The sequence below is a fragment of the Oncorhynchus kisutch genome, unplaced genomic scaffold, assembly GCF_002021735.2.
Source record: "Oncorhynchus kisutch isolate 150728-3 unplaced genomic scaffold, Okis_V2 scaffold3146, whole genome shotgun sequence".
Classification (NCBI taxonomy): Eukaryota; Metazoa; Chordata; class Actinopteri; order Salmoniformes; family Salmonidae; genus Oncorhynchus; species Oncorhynchus kisutch.
The window spans coordinates 46,585-61,065 of NW_022265091.1; the positions used below are offsets into that span (position 1 = coordinate 46,585).

The 14,481-nt window shown below is 41.5% G+C and overlaps 1 protein-coding gene across 2 annotated transcripts in view; it reads left to right on the forward strand.

The window, feature by feature from the left end:
- The window catches only part of LOC116371375 (phytanoyl-CoA hydroxylase-interacting protein-like), a 33,550-nt gene extending 20,768 nt beyond the window's left edge, over positions 1 to 12,782 (forward strand). The window contains exons 3-5 of one of the 2 annotated variants that reach the window (XM_031820213.1): positions 3,095 to 3,269; positions 5,411 to 5,528; positions 11,371 to 12,782. In XM_031820213.1, the coding sequence (XP_031676073.1) occupies positions 3,095 to 3,269; positions 5,411 to 5,528; positions 11,371 to 11,932 (855 nt within the window). In that variant the 3' untranslated portion in view covers positions 11,933 to 12,782. The remainder of the gene's footprint in view (positions 1 to 3,094; positions 3,270 to 5,410; positions 5,529 to 11,370) is intronic. The other variant, XM_031820214.1, reaches the window with a different exon arrangement.
- Positions 12,783 to 14,481: the final 1,699 nt, after the last annotated feature.

Here is a 14,481-nt window from a genome sequence, read left to right on the forward strand (position 1 = left end):
GTCCCGGCTGTATGGGACAGAGTAGCGGTCCATGGATCCCACTCCCATACTCCCCCGCCTCTTGCTTGGTGGCGCCGGTAGTGTGGGAGCTGGACGCGGACATTGAGCGGGCATCACGTGCAGAGCCTGCTCCCCCTCAGTGTCCAGCTGAGCGTCTGTACGTTCCGTCTGCTGTCTGCGACCGGCTGATCTATTGGGGCCACACGTCACCCTCCTCTGGTCATCCTGGGATTGGTCGGACGGTGCGCTGTCTTAGTGGGAAGTACAGGTGGCCCACTTTGGCTAAATATGTGAGGGTTTATGTTTCCTCCTGCTCGGTGTGCGCCCAGCGTAAGGCTCCTAGGCACCTGCCCAGAGGTAAGTTTACAACCCTTACCCATTCCACAACGGCCGTGGTCGCACCTGTTGGTGGATTTCATAACCGATCTTCCACCTTCACAGGGTAACACCACGATCCTGGTCGTTGTGGATCATTTTTCAAAGTCCTGTCATCTCCTCCCTTTGACGGCCCTACAGACTGCGGAGGCCCTGTTTACACACGTCTTCCGGCACTATGGGGTGCCTGAGGATATAGTGTCTGATCGGGGTCCCCAGTTCACTTTGAGAGTCTGGAGGGCGTTCATGGAACGTCTGGGGGTCTCGGTCAGCCTTACCTCAGGTTTTCACCCCAAGAGAAACGGGCAGGTGGAGAGAGTTAACCAGGATGTGGGTAGGTTTCTGAGGTCTTATTGCCAGGACCGGCCTGGGAACTGGGCAGCGTTTGTGCCCTGGGCAGAGATGGCCCAGAACTCACTCCGCCACTCCTCCACTAACTTCTCTCCTTTCCAGTGTGTATTGGGGTATCAGCCGGTTCTGGCTCCTTGGCATCAGAGTCAGAACGAGGCTCCTGCGGTGGATGACTGGTTCTGGCGTTTCAGGATGTCTCCACTAAGCTGGTTGTCTGTCTCTGTGTTTCAGGATGTCCCCACTAAGCTGGTTGTCTGTCTCTGTGTTTCAGGATGTCTCCACTAAACTGGTTGTCTGTCTCTGTGTTTCCAGATGTCTCCACTAAACTGAGTGTCTCTATCTATTTTTCAGGATGTTCCTAATTAGCTGGCTGGCTGTCTTTCCCTGTGTTTCAGGATGTCTCCACTAAGCTGGTTGTCTGTCTCTGTGTTTCCAGATGTCTCCACTAAACTGAGTGTCTCTATCTATTTTTCAGGATGTTCCTAATTAGCTGGCTGGTTGTCTTTCCCTGTGTTTCAGGATGTCCCCACTAAGCTGGTTGTATGCTTCTGTTTCAGGATGTCCCCACTAAGCTGGTTGTCTGTCTCTGTGTTTCAGGATGTCCCCACTAAGCTGGTTGTCTGTCTCTGTATTTCCAGATGTCTCCACTAAACTGAGTGTCTCTATCTATTTTTCAGGATGTCCCCACTAAGCTGGTTGTCTGTCCCTGTGTTTCAGGATGTCCCCACTAAGCTGGTTGTCTGTCTCTGTATTTCCAGATGTCTCCACTAAACTGAGTGTCTCTATCTATTTTTCAGGATGTCCCCACTAAGCTGGTTGTCTGTCCCTGTGTTTCAGGATGTCCCCACTAAGCTGGTTGTCTGTCTCTGTGTTTCAGGATGTCTCCACTAAGCTGGTTGTCTGTCTCTGTGTTTCAGGATGTCTCCACTAAGCTGGTTGTCTGTCCCTGTGTTTCAGGATGTCTCCACTAAGCTGGTTGTCTGTCTCTGTGTTTCAGGATGTCTCCACTAAGCTGGTTGTCTGTCCCTGTGTTTCAGGATGTCCCCGCTAAGCTGGTTGTTTGTCTCTGTGTTTCAGGATAAAATCAAATCAAAAATCAAATCAAATGTATTTATATAGCCCTTCGTACATCAGCTGATATCTCAAAGTGCTGTACAGAAACCCAGCCTAAAACCCCAAACAGCAAGCAATGCAGGTGTAGAAGCACGGTGGCTAGGAAAAACTCCCTTGAAAGGCCAAAACCTAGGAAGAAACCTAGAGAGGAACCAGGCTATGTGGGGTGGCCAGTCCTCTTCTGGCTGTGCCGGGTGGAGATTATAACAGAACATGGCCAAGATGTTCAAATGTTCATAAATGACCATCATGGTCGTATAATAATAAGGCAGAACAGTTGAAACTGGAGCAGCAGCACGGTCAGATGGACTGGGGACAGCAAGGAGTCATCATGTCAGGTAGTCCTGGGGCATGGTCCTAGGGCTCAGGTCCTCCGAGAGAGAGAAAGAAAGAGAGAAGGAGAGAATTAGAGAACGCACACTTAGATTCACACAGGACACCGAATAGGACAGGAGAAGTACTCCAGATATAACAAACTGACCCTAGCCCCCCGACACAAACTACTGCAGCATAATTACTGGAGGCTGAGACAGGAGGGGTCAGGAGACACTGTGGGGACATCCTGAAACGGATGTCCCCACTAAGCTGGTTGTTTGTCTCTGTGTTTCAGGATGTCCCCACTAAGCTTCTTGTCTGTCTCTGTGTTTCAGGACGTCCCAATTACATTGGTTTTCTGTCCCTGTGTTTAAGGATGTTCCCACGAAGCTGGTTGTTGGTCTCCATTTTTCTGGATGTCTCCTCTAAGCTAGATGTCTGTCCATTCGTTTCAGGATGTCCTCACTAAGCTTGTTGTTAGTTCTTGTGTTTCACCACTAAGTCTGCTGGCTGCCTGTCCCTGTGTTTCAGGATGTCTCCACTAAGCTGGCTGTCTGTCCCTGTGTTTTCGGATGTCTCCACTATAATGGTTGTCTGTCCCTGTGTTTCAGGATGTCCCCACTAAGCTGCTGGCTGCCTGTCCCTGTGTTTCAGGATGTCCCCACTAAACTGGCTGTCAGTCCCTGTGTTTTCAGATGTCTCCACTATAATGGTTGTCTGTCCCTGTGTTTCAGGATGTCCCCACTAAGCTGCTGGCTGCCTGTCCCTGTGTTTCAGGCTGTCCCCACTAAACTGGCTGTCTGTCCCTGTGTTTTCGGATGTCTCCACTATAATGCTTGTCTGTCCCTGTGTTTCAGGATGTCCCCACTAAGCTGGTGGCTGCCTGTCCCTGTGTTTCAGGATGTCTCCACTAAGCTGGCTGCCTGTCCCTGTGTTTCAGGATGTCCCCACTAAGCTGGTGGCGAAGGTGGTGCCACTGCCCATGACAGTGAGAGGCCACTGGTTCCTGAGCCCCAGGACAGATTACACTGTAGCTGTCCAGACTGCCTCCAAACAGAGTGACGGGAACTATGCTGTCTCTGAATGGAGTGAGGTCATCGAATTCTACACTGCAGGTGAGAACAAGGGGAGGAGCGAGGGGGTGAGAAACAGAAAAGAAAGAGTGATGAAATAGAGAGAAACAGGAGAGGGAGTGTATGAAGATGTAGAGAGCTGGTGGGAGAATTACAGAGAGCTGGTGGGAGAATTACAGAGAGCTGGTGGGAGAATTAGAGAGAGCTGGTGGGAGAATTAGAGAGAGCTGGTGGGAGAATTAGAGAGAGCTGGTGGGAGAATTACAGAGAGCTGGTGGGAGAATTACAGAGAGCTGGTGGGAGAATTAGAGAGAGCTGGTGGGATAATTACAGAGAGCTGGTGGGAGAATTACAGAGAGCTGGTGGGAGAGAGAGATTAATTAAGGGAATAACCATGTCAATGAGCAGAGAGACAGCTGATGGTTTAGAGTTAAATAGCAGCAGAGATGTGACAGTGATTTCTTGATGGATGTAATGGTTTTCTTTAGGTGAAGTAGAGGCGGACCAAAATGCAGCGTGGTTGTTATTCATTGTACTGTAATAAAGAAACTGTACACGAATAAACTAACAAAACAACAAACGTGCGAAAACCTAAAACAGTCCTATCTGGTGCAAAACACAGAGACAGGAACAATCACCCACAAACACACAGTGAAACCCAGGCTACCTAAATATGGTTCCCAATCAGAGACAATGACTAACACCTGCCTCTGATTGAGAACCATATCAGGCCAGACATAGAAATAGACAAACAAGACATCCAACATAGAATGCCCACTCAGATCACACCCTGACCAACCAAAACATAGAAACATACAAAGCAAACTATGGTCAGGGTGTGACAATGGAGGACTAGAATAGCACCAAAGTCATCGTCATTGAGGCAGATGGCTCCAGTCCTCCAGGGTCACAACAACCAACTGACAATCAACTGGCAACCAAATGACAACTTCCTCAGGTTTTAATCCCCTGTGGAATGGAAAAAGTGCAAGTTTGGTCTGTTTCAAGCAGACCACAATAGTCCCTGTGCCCAAGAACAACCTGCCTAATTGACTACATACCCGTAGCAATCACGTCCGTAGCCATGAAGTGCTTTGAAAGGCTGGTAATGACTCACATAAACACCATTATTCCAGAAACCCTAAACCCACTCCAATTTGTATACTGCCCAAACAGATCCACAGATAATGCAATCTCTACTGCACTCCACACTGCCCTTTCCCACATGGACAAAAGGAACACTTATGTGAGAATGTTATTCATTGACTACAGCTCAGCGTTCAACACCATAGTACCCTCAAAGCTCATCACTAAGCTAAGGATCCTAGGACTAAACACCTCCCTCCACAAATGGATCCTGGACTTCCTGACTGGCCGCCCCCAAGTGGTGAGTAAGACATCTGCCACGCTGATCCTCAACACTGGAGCTCCCCAGGGGTGTGTGCTCAGTCCCCTCCTATACTCCCTGTTCCCCCACGACTGCATGGCCAGGCACGACTCCAACACCATCATTAAGTTTGCAGACAACGACGAGAATGCCTATAGGGAGGATGTCAGAGACTTGGCCGGGTGGTGCCAGAATAACAACCTATCCCTCAACGTAACCAAGACTAAGGAGATGATTGTGGACTACAAGAAAAGGAGGACCAAGTACACCCCCATTCTCTTCGATGGGGCTGTAGTGGAGCAGGTTGAGATCTTCAAGTTCCTTGGTGTCCACATCACCGACAAACTAGAATGGTCCAAACACACCAAGACAGTCGTGAAGAGGGCACGACAAAGCCTATTCCCCCTCAGGAAACGAAAAAGATTTGGCATGGGTCCTGAGATCCTCAAAAGGTTCTACAGTTGGAGCCTCCCGGGTGGCGCAGTGGTCTAGAGCACTGCATCGCAGCACTAGCTGTGCCTCCAGAGACTCTGGGTTCGCGCCCAGGTTCTGTCGCAGCCTGCCACGACCGGGAGGTCCTAACCCTACTGTTTTTCACTGTCTTTTTACTGTTGTTTATATTTCTTTACTTAGCTATTGTTCACCTAATACCCTTTTTGCACTATTGGTTAGAGCCTGTAAGTCAGCATTTCACTGTGAGGTGAAATTACAGTTAGAGCCGGTTGTATTCGGCGCACATGACAAATACATTTTGATTTGATTCAAATAACTATTATTATTTGTATTTTTTCCCCAGACTACTCTACTGTGCATCTGATACAGTTGCTGGAGAAGGCTGAGGGGATAGCTGGTAGGATGTTGAGATTCTCAGTGTTTTATCGGAACCAGCAGAATGACTACTTCAATAAAACGAGGTACATACAGCATTTTCTCTCAACTTTTAAAAGCTGAACAGCTTTCTATTGGTAACGAGAGAGTAGATGGTAGTATTGAATTGATACTAGTATTGGTAATAGTGTTGATAATAGTATTGGTAATAGTATTGTATTCATAATAGTATTTGATAATAGTATTGTATTGATAATTGTATTTGGCAATAGTATTGCATTTCTATTAGTATTGGTAATAGTATTGTATTTCTAATAGTATTGGTAATAGTATTGTATTCATAATAGTATTGCTAATAGTAGTGTATTCTTAATAGTAATCTTACTAGTATTGTATTCATAACAGTATTGGTATCAGTAATGGTACTAGTATTGTATTCATAATAGTATTTTATTCATAATAGTATTGGTATTCTTACCAGTACTGGTATCAGCATTGGTACTAGTATTGTATTCTTAATAATATTGGTACTAGTATTGTATTCTTAATAATATTGGTAATAGTATTGTATTCATAATAGTATTGGTATCAGTAATGGTACTAGTATTGTATTCATAACAGTATTGGTATCAGTAATGGTACTAGTATTGTATTCATAACAGTATTGGTATCAGTAATGGTACTAGTATTGTATTCATAACAGTATTGGTATCAGTAATGGTACTAGTATTGTATTCATAATAGTATTTTATTCATAATAGTATTGTATTCTTACCAGTACTGGTATCAGCATTGGTACTAGTATTGTATTCTTAATAATATTGGTAATAGTATTGTATTCATAATAGTATTGTATTCATAATAGTATCGGTAATAGTATTGTATTCATAACAGTATTGGTATCAGTAATGGTACTAGTATTGTATTCTTAATAGTATTGGTAATATTATTGTATTCATAATAGTATTGTATCGATAATAGTATTGGTAATAGTATCGTATTGATAATACTATTGTATTCATAACAATACTGGTAATAGTATTGTATTGGTAATAGTATTGTATTGGTAAGAGTATTGGTAATAGTATTGTATTGGTAATAGTATTGTATTGGTAATAGTATTGTATTGGTAAGAGTATTGGTAATAGTATTGTATTCATAACAGCATTGGTAATAGTATTGGTACTATAATAGTATTCATAATAGTATAGGTAATAGTATCGTATTGGTAAGAGTATTGTATTCATAACAGCATTGGTAATAGTATTGGTACTATAATAGTATTCATAATAGTATAGGTAATAGTATTGTAAATAGTATTATATTCATAACAGTATTGGTAATAGTATTGTATTGATAATAGTATTGGCAATAGTATTGTATTAGTAACAGCATTGGTAATAGTATTGGTACTAGTATTGTTTTTCATAATAGTATTGGTAATAGTATTGTATTAGTAACAGCATTGGTAATAGTATTGGTACTAGTATTGTTTTTCATAATAGTATTGGTAATAGTATTGTATTAGTAACAGCATTGGTAATAGTATTGGTACTAGTATTGTTTTTCATAATAGTATTGGTAATAGTATTGGCAATTGTATTTTATTCATAACAGTATTGGTAAAAGTATTGTGTTGGTAATAGTATTGTATTGGTAAAAGTATTGTGTTGGTAATAGTATTGTATTGGTAATAGTAATGTATTGGCAATAGTATTGTATTGATAATAGTCTTGTTAATAGTATTTGGTAATAGTATTGTGTCGGTAATACTATTGTATTGATAATGATATTGGTAATAGTATTTGGTGATAGTATTGTATTGGTAGTAGTATTGTATTGATAATAGTATTATATTGATATTAGTATAGGTAATAGTATTGTATTGGTAGTAGCATTGTACTCTTATTAGTATTGGTAGTAGTATTGTACTCTTATTAGTATTGTATTCATAATAGTATTGGTAGTAGTATTGTACTCTTATTAGTATTGTATTCATAATAGTATTGATAATAGTGTTGGTAGCTGCATTGTATTCTTAATAGTATAGTATTAGTAATAGTATTAGTAATAGTATTGTATTGGTAATAGTATTATATTGATAATAGTATAGGTAATAGTATTGTATTGGTAATAGTATTATATTGATAATAGTATAGGTAATAGTATTGTATTGGTAATAGTATTGTATTGGTAATAGTATTGTATTGGTAACAGTATATGTAATAGTATTGTATTGGTAATAGTATATGTAATAGTATTGTATTGGTAATAGTATTGTATTGGTAACAGTATTGTATTGGTAATAGTATATGTAATAGTATTGTATTGGTAATAGTATATGTAATAGTATTGTATTGGTAATAGTATTGTATTGGTAACAGTATTGTATTGGTAATAGTATATGTAATAGTATTGTATTGGTAATAGTATATGTAATAGTATTGTATTGGTAATAGTATATGTAATAGTATTGTATTGGTAATAGTATTGTATTGGTAATAGTATGTAATAGTATTGTATTGGTAATAGTATTGTATTGGTAATAGTATTGTATTGGTAATAGTATTGTATTGGTAATAGTATTGTATTGGTAATAGTATTGTATTGGTAGTAGTATATGTAATAGTATTGTATTGATAACAGTATATGTAATAGTATTGTATTGATAATAGTATTGTATTGATAACAGTATATGTAATAGTATTGTATTGATAATAGTATATGTAATAGTATTGTATTGATAACAGTATTGTATTGATAATAGTATTGTATTGGTAATAGTATATGTAATAGTATTGTATTGGTAATAGTATATGTAATAGTATTGTATTGGTAATAGTATATGTAATAGTATTGTATATGTAATAGTATTGTATTGGTAATAGTATATGTAATAGTATTGTATTGGTAATAGTATTGGTAATAGTATTGTATTGATAACAGTATTGTATTGATAATAGTATTGTATTGGTAATAGTATTGTATTGGTAATAGTATATGTAATAGTATTGTATTGGTAATAGTATATGTAATAGTATTGTATTGGTAATAGTATTGTATTGGTAATAGTATATGTAATAGTATTGTATTGGTAATAGTATTGTATTGGTAACAGTATTGTATTGGTAATAGTATATGTAATAGTATTGTATTGGTAATAGTATATGTAATAGTATTGTATTGGTAATAGTATTGTATCTGTAATAGTATTGTATTGATAACAGTATTGTATTCATAATGGTATTGTATTGGTAGTAGTATTGTATCTGTAATAGTATTGTATTGGTAGTAGTATTGTATTGGTAATAGTATTGTATTGATAACAGTATTGTATTCATAATGGTATTGTATTGGTAGTAGTATTGTATCTGTAATAGTATTGTATTGGTAGTAGTATTGTATTGGTAATAGTATTGTATTGATAACAGTATTGTATTCATAATGGTATTGTATTGGTAGTAGTATTGTATCTGTAATAGTATTGTATTGGTAGTAGTATTGTATTGGTAATAGTATTGTATCTGTAATAGTATTGTATTGGTAGTAGTATTGTATTGGTAGTAGTATTGTATTGGTAATAGTATTGTATATGTAGTAGTATTGTATTGGTAGTAGTATTGTATTGATAGTATTGATGATAGTATTGTATTGGTAGTAGTATTGTATTGGTAGTAGTATTGATGATAGTATTGGTAACTGCATTGTATTCATGGGCGGCAGGTCGCCTACTGGTTAGAGTGTTGGACTTGTAATTGAATGGTTGAAAGATTGAATCCCCGAGCTGACAAGGTAAAAATCTGTCATTCTGCCTTGAACAAGGCAGGTAACCCACTGTTCCTAGGCCGTCATTGAAAATAAGAATTTGTTCTTAACTGACTTGCCTAGTTAAATAAAGGATAAATAGTTGTATTGATAACAATATTGCTTTCCTGTGGTCCAGACAACAGCCAGTAACAGACTAATGTAGCACTGAAAATATCTGATCTGGTTAATTATTTATAGTATTATTCAGATCTAAATATCTGATCTGGTTAATTATTTATAGTATCATCTCATTATCACAGTGAAGAGCACTCAGGTCAAAGCCTCTCCTCCTCAGCAGAGACTGACAGCTTCTGGTTCTGCATTATGGAATCTCTTACCTCTCTCAGTATCTGTCAAATGACTAAGATTCTCAACGTTGACCCGTAGAGGCAAATCAAATCAAATCAAATGTATTTATATAACCCTTCGTACATCAGCTGATATCTCAAAGTGCTGTACAGAATCTCAGCCTAAAACCCCAAACAGCAAGCAATGCAGGTGTTGAAGCACGTTGGCTAGGAAAAACTACCTAGAAAGGCCAAAACCCAGGAAGAAACCTAGAGAGGAACCAGGCTATGAGGGGTGGCCAGTCCTCTTCTGGCTGTGCCAGGTGGAGATTATAACAGAACATGGCCAAGATGTTCAAATGTTCATAAATTACCAGCATTGTCAAATAATAATAATCACAGGCAGAACAGTTGAAACTGGAGCAGCAGCACGGCCAGGTGGACTGGGGACAGCAAGGAGTCATCATGCCAGGTAGTCCTGAGGCATGGCCCTAGAGCTCAGGTCCTCCGAGGGAGAGAAAGAAAGAGAGAAAGAGAGAATTAGAGAGAGCATACTTAAATTCACGCAGGACACCGGATAAGACAGGAGAAGTACTCCAGATATAACAAACTGACCCTAGCCCCCCGACACATAAACTACTGCAGCATAAATATTGGAGGCTGAGACAGGAGGGGTCAGGAGACACTGTGGCCCCATCCGAGGACACCCCCGGACAGGGCCAAACAGGAAGGATATAACCCCACCCACTTTGCCAAAGCACAGCCCCCACACCACTAGAGGGATATCTTCAACCACCAACTTACCATCCTGAGACAAGGTTGAGTATAGCCCACAAATATCGCCACCACGGCACAAACCAAGGGGGGGCGCCAACCCAGACAGGAAGATCACATCAGTGACTCAACCCACTCAAGTGACGCACCCTTCCTAGGGACGGCATGAAAGAGCACCAGTAAGCCAGTGACTCAGCCCCTGTAATAGGGTTAAAGGCAGAGAATCCCAGTGGAAAGAGGGGAACCGGCCAGGCAGAGACAGCAAGGGCGGTTCATTGCTCCAGAGCCTTTCCGTTCACCTTCACACTCCTGGGCCAGACTACACTCAATCATATGACCCACTGAAGAGATGAGTCCTCAGTAGGTTGAGACAGAGTCTGCGTCTCTCACATGGGTAGGCAGACCGTTCCATAAAAATGGAGCTCTATAGGAGAAAGCCCTGCCTCAAGCTGTTTGCTTAGAAATTCTAGGGACAATTAGGAGGCCTGCGTCTTGTGACCGTAGCGTACGTGTAGGTATGTACGGCAGGACCAGATCGGGGAGATAGGTAGGAGCAAGCCCATGTAATGTTTTGTAGGTTAGCTGTAAAACCGTGAAATCAGCCCTTGCCTTGACAGGAAGCCAGTGTAGAGAGGTTAGCACTGGAGTAATATGATCCATTTTTTTGGTTCTAGTCAGGATTCTAGCAGCCGTATTTATCACTAACTGAAGTTTATTTAGTGCTTTATCCGGGTAGCCGGAAAGTAGAGCATTGCAGTAGTCTAACCTAGAAGTGACAAAAGCATGGATTAATTTTTCTGCATCATTTTTGGACAGAAAGTTTCAGATTTTTGCAATGTACGTAGATGGAAAAAAGCTGGTCCTTCACAGTTTTATTTGAGACTACTGTACAACCATTAAGAGTAATTGTCAGATTCAACAGAAGATCTCTTTGTTTCTTGGGAGAGCAGAGTTCTGTTCTGGTGTAGACTCAGAGTTCTGTTCCCTTGCTGATTGTCTGTCTCTGTGTTTGATAGTGTTTGCATGCTGGTTGATTAACGTGGTCTGGTGTGGTGATAAGCCCCTCTTGTGGTTCCAGAGAGACACAGGACAACCGGATGCTCCCGACTGTAAAGGACAACAGTGGCAGCCACGGCTCTCCCATCAGTGGCAAGCTGGAAGGCATCTACTTCAGCTGCAACACGGAGTTCAACACAGGCAAGCCCCCCCAGGACTCCCCCTACGGACGCTACCGCTTCGAGATCCAGGCCGAGGTCCTGTTCAACCCCAAGACCAACCTGTACTTCGGGGACTTCTACTGCATGTACACAGCCTACCACTACGTGATCCTGGTGCTGGCCCCAGAGGGCTCCCCAGGGGACCGATTCTGTAAGGGCCGCCTCCCGGCGCTGGACATCTTAGACAACTGCTTCCTGACATGCACCCAGGAGGAGGAGGAGGGGGGGGGGCTGGTGTTCCACCACGCCCAGGATGTGATTCTGGAGGTGATTTACACCGAGCCCGTGGACCTGGCCCTAGGCAGCGTGGAGGAGATCCAAGGACACCAGCTCAGTAGCATGTCCACCATCAATGCTAAGAAGGACCCCAGTTGTAAGACCTGCAACATCAGCGTGGGACGCTAACCAGCAAACTGTGGGGGGGGAAGGGGGCGTTACTACGAGGTCCCTGCAGTTCTACGGATAATAATACTTCTCTAACCCTATTGGCTGTGGTGATTCTCTAATCCTATTGGCTGTGGTGATTCTCTAACCCTATTGGCAGTGATGATTCTCTAACCCTATTGGCTGTGGTGATTCTCTAACCCTATTGGCAGTGATGATTCTCTAACCCTATTGGCTGTGGTGATTCTCTAACCCTATTGGCTGTGGTGATTCTCTAACCCTATTGGCAGTGATGATTCTCTAACCCTATTGGCTGTGGTGATTCTCTAACCCTATTGGCTGTGGTGACTCTCTAACCCTATTGGCTGTGGTGATTCTAACAGTCATATTATACATATTAACAGTCTAACAGTCATATTATACAGGTGCAATGTAATGATATGCCAAAGGTAACAACACCTTGACCAAGCTGCTAGAAACAAGCCGTGGTAACAGCTTCAACAAGGCATAATGGATTAGTATTACGTAACATGGTCTTGTAATGGAATGTGATTACTGGATGATTCTACGGTAGTGATTCATTTCGATCGTGGGTGATAGGTATTGCGGTTTTTAAAGACAAGTTCCTACGGTGCTGACATATCCAGCGTTTACAGTGAATGGGATCTCCACGAATGAAGGAACAATACCTATAACCCGCAATGGGATTAAATCCCAGCCTGAAGCATGGCAGGTTGCAGCATTACACTGATGTCAGTCTGATGTCTTCACATCCTCGTTGTTGTCTGATGGGTTCTGTGTTATATGTATTGCAATCATTAACAGAAACCACATTATCCTGTGTTCAACATAATAAACATCTCAGAACAAAGATAGAACATGTTATTTTTACTGTATAAAAAACAAGTGAACCCGACTTTGATCACAGCCAAAGGATAGATTAGAAACATTCTAAACAAAATAACTGTTACGTCAGTAAAAGCTAAGTGAGCCTGTGGTAAAGCTAACATTCAAACTGGTCGTGTATCAGAGGTAGGGTAGCCTAGTGGTTAGAGCGTGTGACTAGTGTGACTAGTAACCGGAAGGTTGCGATTTCAAACCCCTGAGCTGACAAGGTATAAATCTGTCGTTCTGCCCCTGAACAGGCAGTTAACCCATTGTTCCTAGGCCGTCATTGAAAATAAGAATTTGTTCTTAACTGACTTGCCTGGTTAAAAAATTAAAAGAGGATGTGTACAATCGATCCTGACCAAGACACATGATTGGATAGAAATGTGTCACATTTAACCACAGCTGACTGTAGCTCAACAGTTGATGTTGGTTGACATGCAGAGACACAAAACAAGAGTGAATTCTACTGCAGTCAACTGTTACAATCTGACATGGTTCTGATTGTGGATTCTTGATGACAGGGCAGGCTTGAACAGAGTTGGATTTTGAGCCATTTATAGCGGTGTCTCATGCTGTACACACTTAGAAAACAAGGTGCTATCTAGAATCTAAAATTGATCTTTAGCTGTCCCCATTGGAGAAACCTTTAAATAAACCTTTTGGTTCTAGGTAGAACCCTTTTGGTTGCAGGTAGAACTCTTTTGGTTCCAGGTAGAACTCTTTTGGTTGCAGGTAGAACTATTTTGGTTGCAGGTGCAACTCTTTTGGTTGCAGGTAGAACTCTTTTGGTTCCAGGTAGAACCCTTTTGGTTGCAGGTAGAACTCTTTTGGTTCCAGGTAGAACCCATAACTCCTTTGGTTGCAGGTAGAACCCTTTTGGTTGCAGGTAGAACTCTTTTGGTGGCAGGTAGAACCCATAACTCCTTTGGTTGCAGGTAGAACCCTTTTGGTTCCAGGTAGAACTCTTTTGGTTGCAGGTAGAACTCTTTTGGTTGCAGGTAGAACCCATAACTCCTTTGGTTGCAGGTAGAACCCTTTTGGTTCCAGGTAGAACTCTTTTGGTTGCAGGTAGAACTCTTTTGGTTCCAGGTAGAACTCTTTTGGTTGCAGGTAGAACCCATAACTCCTTTGGTTGCAGGTAGAACTATTTTGGTTGCAGGTAGAACTCTTTTGGTTCCAGGTAGAACCCATAACTCCTTTGGTTGCAGGTAGAACCCTTTTGGTTGCAGGTAGAACTCTTTTGGTGGCAGGTAGAACCCATAACTCCTTTGGTTGCAGGTAGAACCCTTTTGGTTCCAGGTAGAACTCTTTTGGTTGCAGGTAGAACTCTTTTGGTTCCAGGTAGAACTCTTGTGGTTGCAGGTAGAACCCATAACTCCTTTGGTTGCAGGTAGAACTATTTTGGTTGCAGGTAGAACTCTTTTGGTTGCAGGTAGAACTATTTTGGTTCCAGGTAGAACTCTTTTGGTTCCAGGTAGAACTCTTTTGGTTGCATGTAGAACTATTTTGGTTCCAGGTAGAACTCTTTTGGTTCCAGGTAGAACTCTTTTGGTTGCAGGTGCAACTCTTTTGGTTGCAGGTAGAACTATTTTGGTTCCAGGTAGAACTCTTTTGGTTGCAGGTAGAACTCTTTTGGTTGCAGGTAGAACTCTTTTGGTTGCAGGTAGAACTCTTTTGGT